This window comes from Falco biarmicus, chromosome 5, assembly GCF_023638135.1.
Source record: "Falco biarmicus isolate bFalBia1 chromosome 5, bFalBia1.pri, whole genome shotgun sequence".
NCBI lineage: Eukaryota > Metazoa > Chordata > Aves > Falconiformes > Falconidae > Falco > Falco biarmicus.
Genome location: NC_079292.1, coordinates 20,843,794 through 20,861,308, shown reverse-complemented (window position 1 = coordinate 20,861,308; position 17,515 = coordinate 20,843,794). Strand labels below are relative to the sequence as shown.

General features: G+C 40.4%; 1 protein-coding gene across 2 annotated transcripts in view; it reads left to right on the top strand.

The window, feature by feature from the left end:
• The window catches only part of PPP6R2 (protein phosphatase 6 regulatory subunit 2), a 106,920-nt gene that overhangs the window by 82,332 nt on the left and 7,073 nt on the right, over positions 1–17,515 (top strand). For both annotated transcript variants that reach the window (XM_056340335.1, XM_056340336.1), the window contains 9 exons: positions 120–205; positions 530–610; positions 2,557–2,654; positions 5,214–5,271; positions 6,424–6,551; positions 7,485–7,660; positions 9,687–9,849; positions 10,264–10,352; positions 11,520–11,727. In XM_056340335.1, the coding sequence (XP_056196310.1) occupies positions 120–205; positions 530–610; positions 2,557–2,654; positions 5,214–5,271; positions 6,424–6,551; positions 7,485–7,660; positions 9,687–9,849; positions 10,264–10,352; positions 11,520–11,727 (1,087 nt within the window). The remainder of the gene's footprint in view (positions 1–119; positions 206–529; positions 611–2,556; positions 2,655–5,213; positions 5,272–6,423; positions 6,552–7,484; positions 7,661–9,686; positions 9,850–10,263; positions 10,353–11,519; positions 11,728–17,515) is intronic.

The following is a 17,515-nucleotide window of genomic DNA, read 5'->3' as shown; positions in this document are numbered from 1 at the left end:
TCATGTGCAGGTTTATGTGTCTGCTCAAAAACTTGTAGGTAACCAGTGGGACTAAATGACTGGCTTTGATCCCTTCTTATTGAGATGTGGTAATCTTTATGGTGATCTTTTTATTACAGAGCTACCTGAAGACTGCAGAGGGAGATGGGAGAGTTTTGTAGAAGAGACGCTGACAGAAACAAACAGGAGGAATACAGTGGATTTGGTGAGAACAGTGATATGGTGCATATTTCAGATAGACGTACTATTTTCTGGACTTAAATTTTAAAAAGTCATATGCTGGGTTTTTTCTTCTTTTGCTTGTTTTTACGAAGAAAGTGTACAAGGGTAGAGCGTTTGTAGAAAACATACTCCATAATAGTTTTTCAGGTAGCACAACTCTGATAAATGTTGGAAAACTGGTGCATGTTTGTGTGTTATTCACTGGGACAGTTTCTGCCTTCTGAGGAGTCTGGTTTTTGTTTGTGTGGAACAAAGGTATTTGAGCTTTCTCTGCTTTGTTGTGCTTATTGTTTTGTCCTTTTTTCAGGTGAGCACTCACCATCTGCACTCTTCCAGTGAGGATGAAGACATTGAGAGTGCTTTTCCCAATGAACTCTCTCTCCAGCAGGTGAGCTGACAGCATGCTTTTCACTATTCCTGGGAAGCTTGCTTCTCTGATTTGCTCTTAATCCTTCCTAGTATAGAGCAGCTTTCTAGATTCTACTCTCAGTCAGTGTGTGTTCAGCTTTTTTGTGTTTTTCCAGTATAGTTACTTACATGGTCTAGACTCCAATTTGGAATAAATTTGGCTCAGACTGCATTCAAGTCCCAGATACATGATGTGCCTCACATTTCTGTGAGGCACTGCATATTTCTTGCTCTTTTCCTGATTCTCTTCACACTGGGTGGTCCTGATGTTGTAGACCAGTTGCAGCAACTTGCTGTAGTTCCCAGCCAACCAGGTAGTGTGCATCACCTACCTGCAGTAGAATGGGAGCTGACAGAGGGGTTCTACTTCCTCTTGGGCTATGCAGACTGTTAAAAACTGAAGGAGCCATACTAAAATGTTAGCAGTAAGTGGGAGCAGTAAGCAGTAGCCTTGACTTAGGAGGAAACAGAGGTAATTAAAGGTTCGCTTGCATTTAGCAAAGATCTCGGGATCCTCAAAATCTGAGGTATTCTGCTAAAGGTCCATCAAATTATGGAAGCTGCTTTTCAGGATGAAGCATTTGGACAAGATTCTCCAACCTTTCTTGATACTAAGAACATAAAGAGCACTAGTAGAACATATTTAGTAGGAAGCTACCTATGTGGAATAAAAAGACAATCTTGATCTGAAATCTAATTAAGGGAAAAATGAGCTGAAAGTAGTTTATAGTTACTCTGTTGTCCAGATACTCTGGCTGCTCTTGACGTTACAAATACCTTTCTTTTCGTCAAATGAGACTTAGAAAGTACATTAAAAAGGAAAAATGCATTGCCTTTGTAAAAAAACCAAAAAAACCAAAAAAAAACCCCAAAAAAACCAACCACAACTTTTTTTTTTCTTTTACTCTGATAACTGTCACTAGAAATACTGACAGGAGCCCTCAGGACTCCTCAGACAGGAACACAGGTCCTTCGTATTGCCTCCAGCGAGTTCACAACAAAAGTGCAGCTGCAGAGATGCGTGTTTGAATTACTTAGCTGTAACTGGAGTGGGCTACCTACCAGTATTCAGAATTATCCTCCAAATAGGAGAAATTATCTGAAGGGTTGGGGGGGAGCAATACGTAAGAGCAAGTGTGAGATTCTATTTAGAGACAGAAGCAATCCTTTTCATAAATAGAGAATGAGGCATGGATGAGTAGGCAAGAATGTCGCCAAAAGCATATCTGTGCAATTATCCTGGGGCACTAGCTGAAAAATAGAAGACCCAAGCTGCTGTGGGAAACCCAACATAATATGTGGGAGTGTTGTCTCAAAGACCTGGGGAATAATTTTTCCATTCTCCTTGGTAAATGTCCACTTGGAGGTAGTGAACTTCAGAAGTGATTTGTATTAGCAAAAGGTAATCTAAAGGATAGTAGTGAGAATGATCAGAGGTGTAGAACGTTAACACAGGAAGAAAAATTGAAAGAATTGGTCCACTTTGTCAAGAGAAGACAAGGTCATATGAAGACATATGCCTCATCCTACAAGGAAGAGGATTTTCGAGGAATTGAAGAGTACCACCTTGGTGTCCATGGTGGGCTTAATTTGCAGCAAGGTGAATTTCATATTGCATTGGGGATAATAAATGAAAAGGACCAATACAATGTTCTAATAGAATAATGAAGCCAGCCAATGGTTTCCTAGAAAAATGTCATTAACTCTCTTTGGAAGAAGTTAAGAGCAGATCAGAGAAGCATCTGTCCAGGGCTTGCAGAAATCTGTTTGATCCTGCTTTGAGAATGGGGGATGGTGTAGGTGATTTCTCAGAATTTGTCAGTTTTGTATGATACCAGTGTTTTTCTAGAACATGTGTTTTCAGCCAGCTTAATTGAGTATCTTTGAATATCTTAATGATAGCTCTTTTGGGGTTCTGTTGCTCAGGCCTTCTCAGAGTACCAGATCCAGCAGATGACAGCTAACTTCGTGGATCAGTTTGGCTTTAATGATGAGGAGTTTGCAGACCAGGATGATAATATCAAGTAAGTTTATAAAACTTCAAAAGCCTTATATTTAGCATGTAAGCCTCTTTGCATATAATCTTCTTCTGGTTCAGGTTTTAAAATGAACCGCACTGTATACCTCCTTCAGTTTGAAACAAACAAAAGACTGATCAGTGGCTTGAAAAACAGCTGACCTTTTTTTCCTTTCATAGGAGTCCACCCTTGATCTCCAAAGACCGTTTTAGAACTAAGGAGAAGTACTTCTTCATTTTGAAGAGAAACATTAAATAAAACATGCAACTATTATCTGTCCATATTCTAGAATAAATTTAATTGCACAGAAAGCAAAGCATTACAGCAAACGCTAGGCAATTACAGAAATATTTTCCAGTGGCATTAAGTCTTTATTGAAATTAGGAGTAGAAGAGAATAGCGTTCTGATGAAGTCCACAGGAAAATTTAGCCATTATCTCCCTTAAAAAAAGGAAGCATAGATAAGGCAGGAGCAAATAACAGTTCAAAGAAGGCAGATGTAGGTGGATTTAATGATACGTGACTTGCTGAATTCAGTGCTGGAATTTGTGCTGCTTTTACAGAATAACTACTGTAATCTAATTAAAACTGCAGGTCATTGTCTCACCTTGAAAATTGTACCTAAGGACATTACTGGGACTGTAATTATCCTGCTTATCCATAATGGTTCAGAAATTGTAACCATTTAGTATAGTTACTGGTGGAAAAGTGCTCCAGGAGGATAACCCAGTGTGTTTCCTGCTCATCAGTTTTGCCCATTTGCCGTCATCTCATTGCAATGTTCATCTCAATCAAAGGAATTATTTGTCATCCAAGGTGACAGGGAGAGTATGTGACTGCCATACCCGCTGTGCATACTGTCCTACGGCTGACACTCATAGGCCAGCAAATGTTGAGTCTGTTCTCTGAAGAACTGCAGGATCCTGGTGTCTTGGAATCCTGACAGAAACTGGAATCTTTTAGCCCAGAAAGCTCAGGGTATGCCACATGGCTCTGACTCTTTGGCTGCTCCAGATTTGATTTTTTGAGGATTCTTTTTCTGGTTCTGCTCAGACCATATTTTTAGCAACCCTTGGCTTCCATGAAATACCTTAAATGAAATTATGATGTGGAAATAGTTCCGCTGCTTTAGAGTTGCTTTCAAGCATGAATCAGAGTAGAGAGTCACAAGATTCTTAGGGTCTTAGGAACTCCATTAAGGTGTTTGCCAAATAGTTGGGAACTGTATTCTAATATGGAGAAAGATTTTGGAGTCCACCTTTCTGAGCATTGTAGATGTCAGAACTTCAATAAGGCCCAGAAGTTCCAGACTAGAATGAGAGTTTAAATGAACGTGGATTACTCTAGTTCTACTCATTTTTAAAAAATAAAATACAGTTTTAACCTCTGTGAGACAGCAGCAAATCTTGAACTTGTTTGTCTGCGTGGAAGGGAAGAGTTAACTTACATGAGGAGCTTCTGATGGTAGCTAATGCCATTTTTAAAGTGAACATGAAACTGAATGAAATCTGTAACTGGGATGTTATCCCTCTATTTGTGATTAGAAAAGGAGAAGAATACACTACAAAGCGGTTCTGACACTGAACTTTCTGAGAGTGGTACTTGTCATCTCTTTTCCAGCTCTTGAAAACTGTTGCAGATACTAATTTGAATATTTGAAGGAATACTAATAATGATTCAATGTCCTGGTTATTTGCGCGACAGTATTTTTTGCTAACTAAACAGGCATCTTTAAAAAGAAAATAACACTGTCCAAACTTAGAGATGAGTAGATACGGTCTGTTGCCCCGAACTGCCAGTCGGTTTGAGTTTTTTGGCCTGTAGCACCCTCTGCTGTTCTTCCAATAGCTGCTCTTAGGTCTGCATCAGAAATTGGGTTATTTACTAATTTTTGCAGCATACATGTCTTAGTAATGCATTGGGGTTGTTGAGCGCCGCTAGTATGCTAAGATTCCCTGAAGTTACTGTAATTATGTTAAAACAGGTGGGTGCAGTCCCTTCTGGATAATTCCGGGTGTATGCCTACCGTGCAGAGTTTAGTCCTGTCTCTGGGTCTTGTCTCATGCTGAGGAACCCAGTGGAATTCCTGGGCGAACGCAGGACTGGAATTCCAGAGCAGCTGGGTGCAGCTCCTTCTCTTTTTAGTTAATTATGAGGTTTGGGGTTTTTTTCTATAAGATTTGGATCAGCTGGAGAGACCTGGTGAAAAAATTAAGATAGTCTTTATGTTCCATAGGTACCATGAGAGTTGCAAAATAACAGCCAGACATTGCTGTGGTTGCCATGAAGCCCCAAAATACCCTATCAACGTGATAATGACAAAATTTTTTCAATTGAGTATTGAATCAGACCTAAGAATGAAGATCTGAAATATTCTTTCATCTCAAAGAGAGGAGACCATTGTGCGTAATACAGAAGTGAATATTCAGGAAACAAACACAGAAGGCATTTAGTGGTCGTATGAAGTGTCTCTGTGGTTAGCTATCCTCCAGTCTTGTGCTGGGGATGCAGAAGTGCTTTGTTACTCCATGCCATCACTAAAGTTTCTTTCCCTTCTTTTTGCAGTGCTCCCTTTGACAGAATCGCAGAGATAAACTTCAATATAGATGCAGATGATGACAGTGTAAGTGGGTTTTTTGGTATGAAACAAATATTTGGGATTAAATAATTATTTATTTAATAGAGCAGATCTGCCAAGGTTATGCTTGAATCAGCTGTTGTTGTTTTGAAAGAAGAAGATTTGGTATGTTATTTTGGTCAAGGAGAAGGTGTCCTCATGACTGAGTTCATTTAAGGAGCTCAGGGTGTTACATGTACCCTCAGAGAATCTCCCTACAGTTTACAGCTTTGGTGAGGATGTTCAGTAATAGTACTCTTTACATTGAAGGAATCTTCACCCCCCCCAGCAGTGTCAATCTGTTTTCCTTATTTTCACTCTGATCATCTTCCCGTAGCCAGACTAGGAAAAAATGCAAATAGAGAGCACTGGGTTTCTTAGGGGTCTAAATACTGCCATGCTGTGCCTTGCCTTTTCTGTTTTATTGACTTAAAATCAGTACTCACTGAAGAAGCTGGACAGTGGCTAAAAGAGGTGATGCCAGGCTCATTCTCCTGACCAAAGCTTGGTTTTGTCAATACTAAGACTTAGGTTTCCTTAGTCTTAAAATACTTCCTTTTTCACTTAAACAGTACTACAGAGAGTTTTTCTTCTCTCTTCTGGTGCTCTGTACAGTGCTTTGTTGATAAAGAAAACTTGTTTTCTTTTTGAATTTGCCAGCTAAGTCTACAGCCACCAATAGCTATTTATATGCTTTGCTTAACTTGCTTTTTTCCTGAGTAGGCAGTTTTTGTGTGTGACGGAATTCTAATGCAGTTCCAAGATGGTCAGTTTGTGAATGTATTCCTAAGGGAATTACTTCCAGACCTCTTCTACAGTGACTTTATATTCCTGCCACTGTGAGGGATACAGAGGGGAACAGCTATGAAGCAGCGTGCAGGAGTTCCTGCTGTTCTGGAAGCAGTGCTGGCTGAGATACTGTTGTGTTCCTTTCTTGATCTATCAGCGGGCTGCTTCTGAGCATTCTGTGCTATCGTAACTCTTCCACAGCTGAGTGTTGCTTGTTGCACAACCTGGGATGTAAAATGAAATAAATGCAAACACCTTCATAGTATTAGTTGTGTACAAATGCTGTTCTATGAACTTCCTATTGCTGAAGTTCTTGTTCTTGTTTCCAAAGAATGAATGGAACTTGATTTCTTCTTAATATTATTTTAGCCTAATGCTTCCCTCTTTGAAGCCTGCTGCAATGAGCGGATCCAACAATTTGATGATAATGAGGAGGAAGAAGACATCTGGGAAGAGAAGGAGATAACCTATGCAACGCAAGTTAAATCAAGAACACGGTAAGGTGAAAACAAAAGATCAAAATCTTTTTTTTTTTCCTTCCTAAATGCTATGAAACTGTACATTTCAGTTAAGCACATGCTTATTTGTCATTTATGTGCTTTGAGGCTTTTTTCTAAAGTCTGAGTACTTTCCATGTCACACTTCTGCAAAAAGAGATGGGGGTTTGTTTTGAATGTGAAGCAAAGATCCAGTTGGAGGAAATGCAGTAATGATTGAAACACCTAGTTACTGAGTATATTATCAAAGTTAATTAAAAAAAAATCCTTAGTTTGAAACATTTAGGACTTATTCTCCTTGTATTTGGAGAAAAGGAGGTTGAAAGAATTGTAAGACTGAGGGTAATAGACAGTATATTCTTTTTCAAGATGTAAAAAAAAAAAATGTTTTGCACAAGCATGAGTGACCTCCTGTGGTGCATATCTGACATTGCAAATAATTTACAAATTTTCATCTCGTTGATATAGTCAGTTATTAAATAAAGTTATTTCTGTAATTCCAAGTCTGAAAATATGATGAAATGAGACAGGGAAATTGCCAGGACCTTAACATTTATTTGCCTAGCATCAGTAAACTGATTGTCTTGCTCATACACAGAATTGACACCACACTAGTATTCCCCTTGTTTACGACTGTTTTGTCTGCTCATATCACTCTCCAGTCCTGAATATGTCACTGCACATATTCCACATTGCAACTCTGCAGATGCATTCTGACAAGTGAAGCACTTAAGGACCTTAGTGTAAATCTCTAGAGGAATGCCTGCTATTACCTGTCTGAGCTTTGCATCTTTTTGGGAAATAAGCCCTGTAAAAGGCATTCAGACTTGGTCAGCTCACAGTTTGTGCTTTCTGCCTGGGGCAGGGAGCAAGCAGATGAGGAATGAACTGGCTGCCCTATGGGTTTTTCTAATTCCGAGTTCTGCAATTTAGATTTGGAGCGTCTCAGACCTCAGAGAGTTCGTCAAAAAGTGATCTTGAGAACGGAGATCATGATGGCAGTGTAGACTCTGAAGAAGAGGAGGAAACAGAACAGCAGCCACCTCTTTCCTCAGCAAACAACAACAAGAACAGTGTTTCTGAGCAGAAGGACTCTGACTCCTCTGAAGGTAAAGAGTTTCAAACAGCACCATCCCATTTGAACTGAGATCTGTAACATCTTTGCAGAACAGCAGTTTGCAAATTGCCAGGTTTCTATGGCTATTCTTTAATTCCACCTGTGCAGCAGATGAGAAGTGTGAATCTAATTATTTGCCTCTGAAATACTAGTGAGCTTGAGTCCTGCCCAGCTGCTTCAGAATAGCAGTGTGATGCTTCAGTTATGCTAAGCCAACCACACAGGTACAAGTACAGTAATAATACTAGCTTTTGGTACAAATTAGCGGAGGATTATGGCATTAACTCCGTACATTATACTACAAGAGTTTTATGCAGACCCTTGCCAAGCATCTCCACACACCATGCATCTGCATTCTCTGCCTAACTGCCTTTCTGGTTTTCATGTGTGTGTTGCAAAACCATTCTTACACTGCCTTGAAGGAAGGCTGTAGAGGGACAAGGTTTTCCCAGACCACAGTGCAAACAATGTTAACATAAATTCATGTTGTCAGTAGAACAGATTCGGTCAACTAAAATACAGGGACCAAAATGTTTTCCCAAACATTTGTTTTTCATATGGTGCAAGCATTTTCAGTTTTAAAACGTTTGTTTTTCTCGGTGATGTCGTTGTATTGTAACTATGAGCGTAATGCATATTTATTCCAGTAATAGCTCTGTACACCCATTTGGTGGTGTCAGATATTTTCAAGTCTTGCCAGGAAGAACCAGTATAAATGACACAAATGGCAACCTGTGGATAGTGTACATTAGTTTAGTTACCCTTTGGGTCTGGCGGATCCCCGTAGCAGCCCTCCTAGTGTGCTTCTACTGGTAGCTAGAAAGGTGTTGATAAGACACCAGCATTTTGACTACTGCTGAGCAGTGCTTGCACAGCATCAAGGGTGCCTCTCCAATCTTCCTCCCACCCTCACCAGTAGGCTGGAGGTGAGCAAGATCTTGAGAGGGGGACATGGCCGAGACAGCTGACCCAAACTGACCAGTGGGATATTCCATACCATACATCTGTTCAGATGTAAAAGCAAAGAGAAAGGAGAAGTAAGGGGAGGACATTTGTTACTTATGACATCTGTCTTCTGGAGCAACTGCTACATGTACTGAAGCCCTGTTTCCCAGGAAATGGCCAAACATCACCTGTGGATGGGAAGTAGAAAATAACATCTTTTGTTTTCCTTCGCTTCTGCACATGTGACTTTTGCTATTACTTTGTTTAATTGCCTTTATCTTGACCCACAAGTATTTTTTCCCATCTTATTTTCTTCCCCCCATTCCGTTGAGGAGGGGAGTGATAGAGTGGCTTGGGGAGCATCTGGTGTTCAGCCAAGGTCAACCCATCACATCCTTCTAGAGACATTACTTCAAATTTTGGTTCAATTTTTGAGTGAGTGTAGACTTGGTGGATCTCTACTACTCTCACTTTTGTTGGATGCAAATCAGTTGGCACAACAGATCTCTGCAACTCATTCCCTTTCTTGAGAAAAGGTAATTAAAATGGTTTTGCAGAATTTGTGATTTGTAGGAATAGAAATACATTCTAATGAATAAGGCTGGAACTGTAAAAAAAAAAAACAAACCCAAACTGTGATCTTAGGTTTGCTCAACATCACTTCTGTGATAGTAAACATTTTAATCCATGTATCAATTCCTCACTTGTAATTGCCACAATTAAACAGTTAGTGATTGAAGTTGTTGAAAGCCATGCCTCCTAGTTTTTGACAGGAAACTAAAGTGCTTAAGAGTTCAGCTGAAAATCACTGGCTGGAAGAATGAAGACATTCATAATATCATTTTATTTAATTGATGCTTCTCTCTTGTGGATAGTACGTTCATACTTACCAGAAGAGGGATTGTCAAGATGGTTGTTTATAATGTGTGAGACAGGCAGCTTTCTGTAGGTTTCGAAGGAGTGCCGTTGGATGGTCTTTCCTTTTTTGTCTCTGGGATCACTTCAGAATATTCGGGGGATTGCCAAAGATTCTGAAAACTTGTGGGAACTCCAGTCTGTTGCTCTGTCTCCAGGGTCTGGATGGACAGCTGTGTTTGAGCCCGTGAACTCGAAGCCCCCCACACCCTGTGTTGCCATGGATGTTGGATCAAGTGTATGGGATTCAGCAGCCCCAGAGAACACTGCACCAGAGGAGAAAGGATGGGCAAAGTTTACAGACTTCCAGCCGTTCTGTTGGTAAGAGGGGCACACGTTTTTTTCCTGTTTCTTTATAACTTCTGGATGAAGGAATACTTGAAAGATGGTTTGGAGTATATTGACTGTAACTTTTTCTTCTTCCCTTTCCCTTCCCCTTGTGTTTTAATACTTTTGTGTTTTAATACTGTCCAAGTGTTTGGATCAGGGCTTCATACTTCCCTTTGCCTTCCAGTGCTTCTAAATGGTGTTAGCATTCATGTCTTATGATACAATAAGTGACTCATGTCACTGCTGCTACACTGTGAGTATAAAATAAGTAAATAAGTTTTTTAGAAGTTAAAAATACTTATGTAAAGAAAGAGTTAGGCCCTAGTGATTTCTTCTGTTGGGGATATTTAGAAGCAGAACCAAGGTATCTGTACTTCATTCTTAAGACTTTTTCCCCTACTTTAGCTCAGAATCAGGTCCACGATGCAGTTCTCCTGTCGACACAGAAAGCAATGATTCAGATGGAAACCCAAAGCAGAGTCAAGACAAGAACTGTAAGTGAGAATGTTACAAGACAAAGCAGATGTATTATTTAAGCTGTTTGAAATTCTGTGTAGTGTGCCATGCCTACAAGGGAGAACTTCCCTCCAGTGTCATCTGCCTTATCTTACTTGAAAGCTCGCTCTCATACAGAAGTCAATCTATTAAAATATTAACTCCGAAATCCTGAGCGTTTATTGGGATAATATTTAGCAAGAAAAGGATGAAATTTAAGTTAGTAAGAGTTGATGTCACAGAGATGATTAATTTATAAACTGTTTGAAAGCCCTGTTTTAACTGTATGCTTGATTATAAAATTACTTGCTAAAAATTAAAAGGCTAGGATAAGTTATAGTATCAGTAATTGTGCCGAGCCAGTTGGTAACTTCAGTCTGATTTTTTTCCCTTATCCTTTCCGAGCAAGGAAAAATAAAATTTAACAAAGGACTTGGTTCCGTTGAAATTAAACTTTTGTCTGTGGTAACAACCAAAAGGTGGATAATACTGAAAGGGACAGTATGGTACCTTTATCTGCTACATACATTTTCTGGGATACTCTCCCAGCAGAGCTGGAGATTCAGCTCAGTAGAGTTCAGACCAGCTGTGATGACCTTTTTATGTATGTGCATCGTTTCAGTCTACCCAGGTAGAGGTCTTCAGTCAGGCACTGGGCGTTACATCAAGTCATGTGAGCAGATGCCAGCTTTGGCAAGAAAAACACTTTCTGAGACGGCAACACTTCTTTGCCACTTTTGTGAGAGGCTTTCCTTCCATGTGGAATTGAAGCCAATGAACACTTCAAAAAGTATAGCTGCGTACATTATACCATAAGTTCCCAGAGCTCGGGTCACAGTCAGCAGGGACCCCAGGAACTGTCTTAATCATCCCTTCAGAGTTGGTACCATTCAACAAGTGAAGAAAATAGTCTCCTCTGCAGTTTCTATTAAATACAGACATGAGATGGCAGGTGGAGAACGCTCATTTGTGGGGTTGGCCTTGTTTTTTCTTATTTGCAACAATAATACTGCATGTGGTGGGATCTGCACAGAAATCATCATCTCAAAATTTGCCATAGCTGTGAACACTCTGTTTTACACCACCCTGCTTACTGGAGGTTGTACCTGGGGAGTTGTTCCTGTGGTTTTGTTCATTTTGCAATGCAAATTATTTACTTTTCTCAGTCAGCGCTGCCTCTCCCTGTGTTTGGAACGTCTGTGTCACAAGGAAAGCTCCACTGGTGGCCTCAGACAGCAGCTCCTCTGGAGGTTCTGACAGTGACGAGGAGGAGGATAAAGCTGATATCGTCACAGAAACCATCAGCACAGGCTCGGGCCAGGAAACCATCAAGCTGACTATGGATGCTAAAAATGAGAAGGCTGTTTTCACCAGGTGCGAAAGGAATCTCCTTGGGCTGGGGTCCTGCTCTGCCCTGGTTTTAGCCCCCGTGTCGCTGGGGTTGATGTATTACTTTCCCCCTTCAGACAGCACTGTCCCAAATGTCCCGTGTGAGGATGTCTTACAGCTTTCTCGTCACAGTGGTTTTGTTTTAAGAAAATACTTACAACGGGTTTATTTTAAGAAATGTGCATGGCTTGTTTTGGTCACTCGGCCATCTCACAGAAGCATGGCCCGGCTGGCTGGCTGGCTGCACAGTAGATCCAGGCTCAGGTCAGGGATGCCAGGTACGACAGCACGCAAGAGTAAAGCAAAGCCTCACATGATGGCAGTGCAAGGTCTGACATGAAATCAGTGTGTGGTCTTGCAGGGGGAAGATTTAAATGAGCCAAGCTGTCATTTTGCCCTTATTGTCAAAGTAGTAAGTTACAGACAATAAATGATAAAAAATGCAAAATGCCAGAAAAAGATACAGCAGATCTCAGGTTGGTTAGCTTTTGGGCAGCAGTGTGGTTGGAATTGCATGTGTTTGAATCTAGCCTACTCCAATCATTTGAGATAGGAAGTTGGTTTTCAAAACATTTAAGCATCTAGTTCACTGTGGTGCATCCAGGAATATTACCTAATTCTAAAATATTTGGGTTTTTTCCTCATATTCCTTACAAGTTTGTAGGGTGCGATTTAACAACTTGGAGTACCTGTGTTTTATGCATCTAGTTCAGGAACAGGTATTTTACTTTTTAGAATACACGATGTTTGTTGTTTGTGGGTTTTTTTTGAAAGTCAGTGTGAGCTGCTTGCATGTGTACACACTCCAGCAAATAGCTACTAGGAGTTAAAAAGCAGTGGCTCAGGAAGCAAGTGGGATTACAGAGCTAAGTGAAATGATGGGAGGCAGTTAACCGAAGGTACGCTTGGTTAGGCAACTCTGAATTAGTTTTTAGTAATGTGGCTGGTTTTTATATTTGATGTCTACCTCGGATGGTCTTTACTCTTCATACTTGGAATGAGCGAGATGCCTGAGATTTCTTTGCTTGCAGTGATTGCATCTGAAGAGCTGTTTTGATAAATGGAGTTAGTTTGTATGTGTAGGGATGGCATGGCCAAGCAGACTGGCTTCACAGAAAATGAAAGATGAGGAAAATGCAACCACTGCTTGCTGTACTAAAAGCAGCATCTCCTTTTCCACTTTTCAGTGCATTTGAATTATATCTAATTAAATCCATTGGCATGTGTATCTAAAACAAACTGTGCTCCAGATGTTTTTCCTCTCTGAATGCATGGTGTGAGCAGAGTATACACACGTGACTGTCTGGATTCACAGTAGCGGTGTAAATCTTATTTGGCATGTACTTACATTTTCCATTTATTTGCTAGTAGGTAGGAATTTTTTTTTTTCCCCTGATTTGGCTGGTTAGATGTTGTGGGCTATCCTGTGGTTTCAGGCAGTGTAATTTTGAATGTGTTTTTCTCTCAAAGTAAGTGTATTTATCTTGAGCACTTTCAATGTGGACCAGACTTCGAGAACCTGCTTGGTTTTGCATGACTGCAGTTCTACAAGACTAATTCCATTTTGGCAAAGAAAGTAAATACTTGAATAACCACAGTCTCCACTTAAAAGGTGTCTGTAGCTTTCCACAACTATAATGGCAGCCAAAAATCGAAATAAAAGCTGTAGGAAGACAGAAACCTGTTTACATAGATTGTGATTTCAGCTGCTTCAGATCTGTTTAGTGTCCAGGCTTCTCACAGTATATAGATTGCAGTCTTGACCAGTGACAGTAATGGAAACTTCTGGTATCCTCAGCTCTTCCAAACCAATCTGCCTTCTGTTAGAACAGATGCAGTTAAACTCTGACTGCCAGTAGTGAACATAGTAATTTTTTTCCATGTTCCTTAATGATTCCAAGGAAATGAAATATGCTGAAAGTTTTAAGAATATTTTGGATTGACTGTGGTTCTTGATCACTTTCTACAAGCACTTCCCCGCCGGTCTTCCTTCTCCTTTTTTCCCCCCTCCCTGCAATACTGACATCTACAGTGGAGATCTTTAATACCTGGAGCTACACAAGGACTCTATAGATTATACAATCACTAGGGTCATGAAAGAACCAGATGTTACAGTAAATGCTTCCAGATGTTGCAGTAAATGCCTCTAAATACCCTCCATGATCATCTCAACTGCTGATGCTTCTCTGCCTGCCCAGACCACCCCAAAATTTAAACTCTGGAAAGTTAATGATTTGTCCTTGCATGGCTTAGCAGAGTATTCTTCATGGCAGTTTGCTTAAACTACTGCTATGAATATTGGCTACCTTAAACAGCAAACAAAATAAGGTGTTTCAGATGTATTTAGCTAACTTCCTTTCCCATATCTGATTCTATATGGTAGTTTCTTGTAAAATAATGAGTAGCTTTGCAGAAATTCTCCTACTAAAGATCTTCCAGTATTGCCAAATCTCGCTCTGTGATAACTTCAGAATGTGTGTGTTAGACTTGGGAAAGATGTTTTTTACAGTGTATTAAATCATCTGCTTTTTTTGTATATTGATCTGAATTTTGTGTGGAAAATGCTGTGTTCAGTGATTGTACTCTTTGAAATAGCTTTTAGATGTTCCTGCATATTCTCCTGGCAGGAACACCGCTTGAGGACACAGTTGCAAAGTTAACACTTTTGTCTGTTTTTTCAGCAATCTTTACTGTTTTCTTTTTCTTCCTTTCTTTGCTTTCTTTCTATCTCTGTCTCTCTTGCTGCCTTTCTCTCTTGCTGTGGGTATCTCTCAGAGTATTTAGACCTGCAGTCAGAGGGTATGTATGACGGTGATCTTCTCAGGGTTCCAAACATCCACCTGACAAGTAGTTTCTCCCATTAGTTACTTCATACTGGGCTGGAAAAAAGCACTGTTGGACCCATTGGACTGGGGAAGCTCATCTTTTTCACAATCAGTTAAAACAGATCCTAGAAATTATATTTCCAAAATGTGCGTTTGAGGTTGTGTATAGTCCTTTGCGAAAGTATGCGCACAGTCAACATAGCCATTGATGAACTGTTAAAAAGCAAATAGTGTTTAGTGGTTTCATGCATCCTGTCCTTGAGCTTCTGCCATTCCACCTGTTTGTGAGCTCTTTCTGCAAATAGGATTTTTTTATTATTTTAAATGGAAGGTTCATGCTCTGGTCAAGATGACTGTAGGAAAGCCTTGCTGACTGCAGTTTGCTAGTGCACACGCTGCTAGAATTGCTGCCTGAATTAGGTGGGGTAATGGTCAAGACTCTTGAGACTTTCTCACAACAGCACTAAGAAATACCCTACTTGTATGCCATAAAATAACGGTTGGTATGTTTTCCAAAGGGTCTTTGGTTGGGGGTGGGTGGGTTGGTTTTGTTTTGGGGTTGGTGGTTGTTTTGGTTTTTTTACAAAATACTTATTTTTTTCCCCAGCTTTTTCTTTGTTTTAAATTGTGGGGTTTTACTAATTATTTTCTAGAATGAGTTTCCCCAGTCACAGTATGAGCTTGCAAGACTTGGCTGTAATTTCTGGATGAGATCAGAGACAAAGAGAAATTCACTGTAATAAGCATGTCTCATAACTGTTGCATTTGAAGGAGGACTATGTTACAGCAAATGCATAAACTTTCAGATCTAGAAAGAGCAGTTACCTGATGAACACAAATACCATCCTGACTTCTCAGGGCAGGAGGTTCAAGAAACGCAGCTTAGCATGTGCCTGCAGCCTCCGGAGACTAAGGGCTTTCAGAATTGTAAGCTGTGTGGTATTTTAAAATAGTTCTAACTGTAAGATGTACTGACTTAACTTACTATTTTAATAATTGACAATGCCATTTTAACAAACTTTGGAAAGTCTTCTGCCTCTTCCATAAGCAGGAGAGTACGCATTGCATTTATCTCGCAGTACGTGCTATCAGGCTGCATTTTTTTGCCAGGAAAATGTAGTAATATTCAAGCTGTTAATGAGTGATCCGAGAGGTGTAGTCCATGCCAGTATTGACTGGCCAAGTATTCTCGAAGCTGTTCAGAGCAAGTGCAAGCTGTGAAGGTCTCAGAAATTTCTGCAAGGCTTTGCTGAAGTTGTAGAGGCAATCAATGAATGAGAGAGGTGAAATGTGAGGGCTCTGAAGCAGTGTGAGCCTGGTCAGCTCCACGCTGCTCATGTTTATCAGTCTGTAGGTAGCAGAATAAACAGTATGAGACTTGCATTCAATGGAGAAAGCAGAATAATGGATGCAAAAGTGTATACTTTTTGTGGGAAATTACTTGCACTTCCATGTCTGTATGCTTCACTTTTAATTGTATGATAGTAACCGAACCTAAGCTTTTGCATTTCTTCTTTCTGATTTTCAAAAGATATCTGAAGTATTTTGAAGCTGAATTGTTCTAATAAGGTTTCTGAGCAGCTTCTTAAAAGATGAGCTGCTCTTAAAAAAAATAATCCAGCTTTTGCTGTGTATGGTGATAGTGGACATGGAACGTTGTAACTTTGGATTTCTTTTTCAGTTTATTAACTTCACCTGAAATGCTTTTTTCCTTTATTTTTTTTTAAAATGTATTTAATGGTTAAATAGGTTTACTGTCCCCCTCTCCTTAGTGCCTCCTCACCTGACTAGCTTGGATAAGCAACTGAAAAAGAAAGTTTAGAGGGGAGGCTGGAATCCATCTGAGCAATAGTGCTTGCTGTCTGTTAAAAAATGTATTTCTTCTGTGGCTGTGTGATACCAACTCTCATCTAGTACATTTGTCACTTCTGGAGGCAGATGCTGTAGGTGCTGCAGCGGTTTCCTTAGAACTGAGGTGAAAACGAGACAGTGCTAGCAATTTCTTCATTTTGCAGAGATTTCTGCAATTTCTGTGTTACAGTGTTAAACCACTGTAAAAGTCTCCTCTTGTTTCTGATCATACACTGTTCCAGGGTGAAAGCACTTAACTGGCATTCTAACAGCAGTGACAACCCTAAATTGCTGAAATAGCTCAGAAATAGCAGCTGGCAGTGGTTTGTCCCATTGCTCTGGGCATGGGGGCTGGGGGGGCAGGGGCTCCACACTGCACGGGGGTCCCAGGGGCCAGGCTGGCGCTTGTGCAGGGCGGCTGTTGGCATTGGCCATCACTGAGCAAGGGGTTTCAGTGCAGGCAGCTGCTTGCACTCAGAAGAGAAAGTAATCCTCCAGTTTCCCCAGCTGAATGGAGTGACGTTGTCACAGTGGATGTTTTGAGCTCTCCCATTTTGGGATATGTTTTTTCTTTTCTGTGCCTGCCGACTGTTTGTCTTGCATGACGTCATGTTCGGATTCACCGTTGCATGTGACGAGCATGGAACATCAGCACAAGAAATGGTTCTCTTGCTTCTGTCTCCTTTCTCTGCCTAACTGCAGGGAGTCAAACAGATGATGAGGGGAAATGAGCATGCTGTGGGAAATGGGGCACGGAGCATGACACCACTGTTTTTGTAAAATTTGGCTGCATATCCATGTACATTTATTCAGAAAGAAACATAGAAGTGACAAATCTGAGGTCCCATTTCACCAGAAAACCCTTCCAATCTAAGGTGAACACTTAGTGCAGTAATTGGCATAGATGGGATCTTCTAAGCTGACCTAATTGTTGGCCTTTTTAATGCAGGTTGTTTGTAAATTTGGAAGCCGTGTTGTGGCTTGGTCTAATAAACAGCCAACACGTGATTTTCCAGCGTGTTGAGAAGTATGTATGTAGCATGGCTGCCCTTGCATCTCTTGCTTTGTCTTTTGGTTGGTTGTTGCAGAGCCTGGTG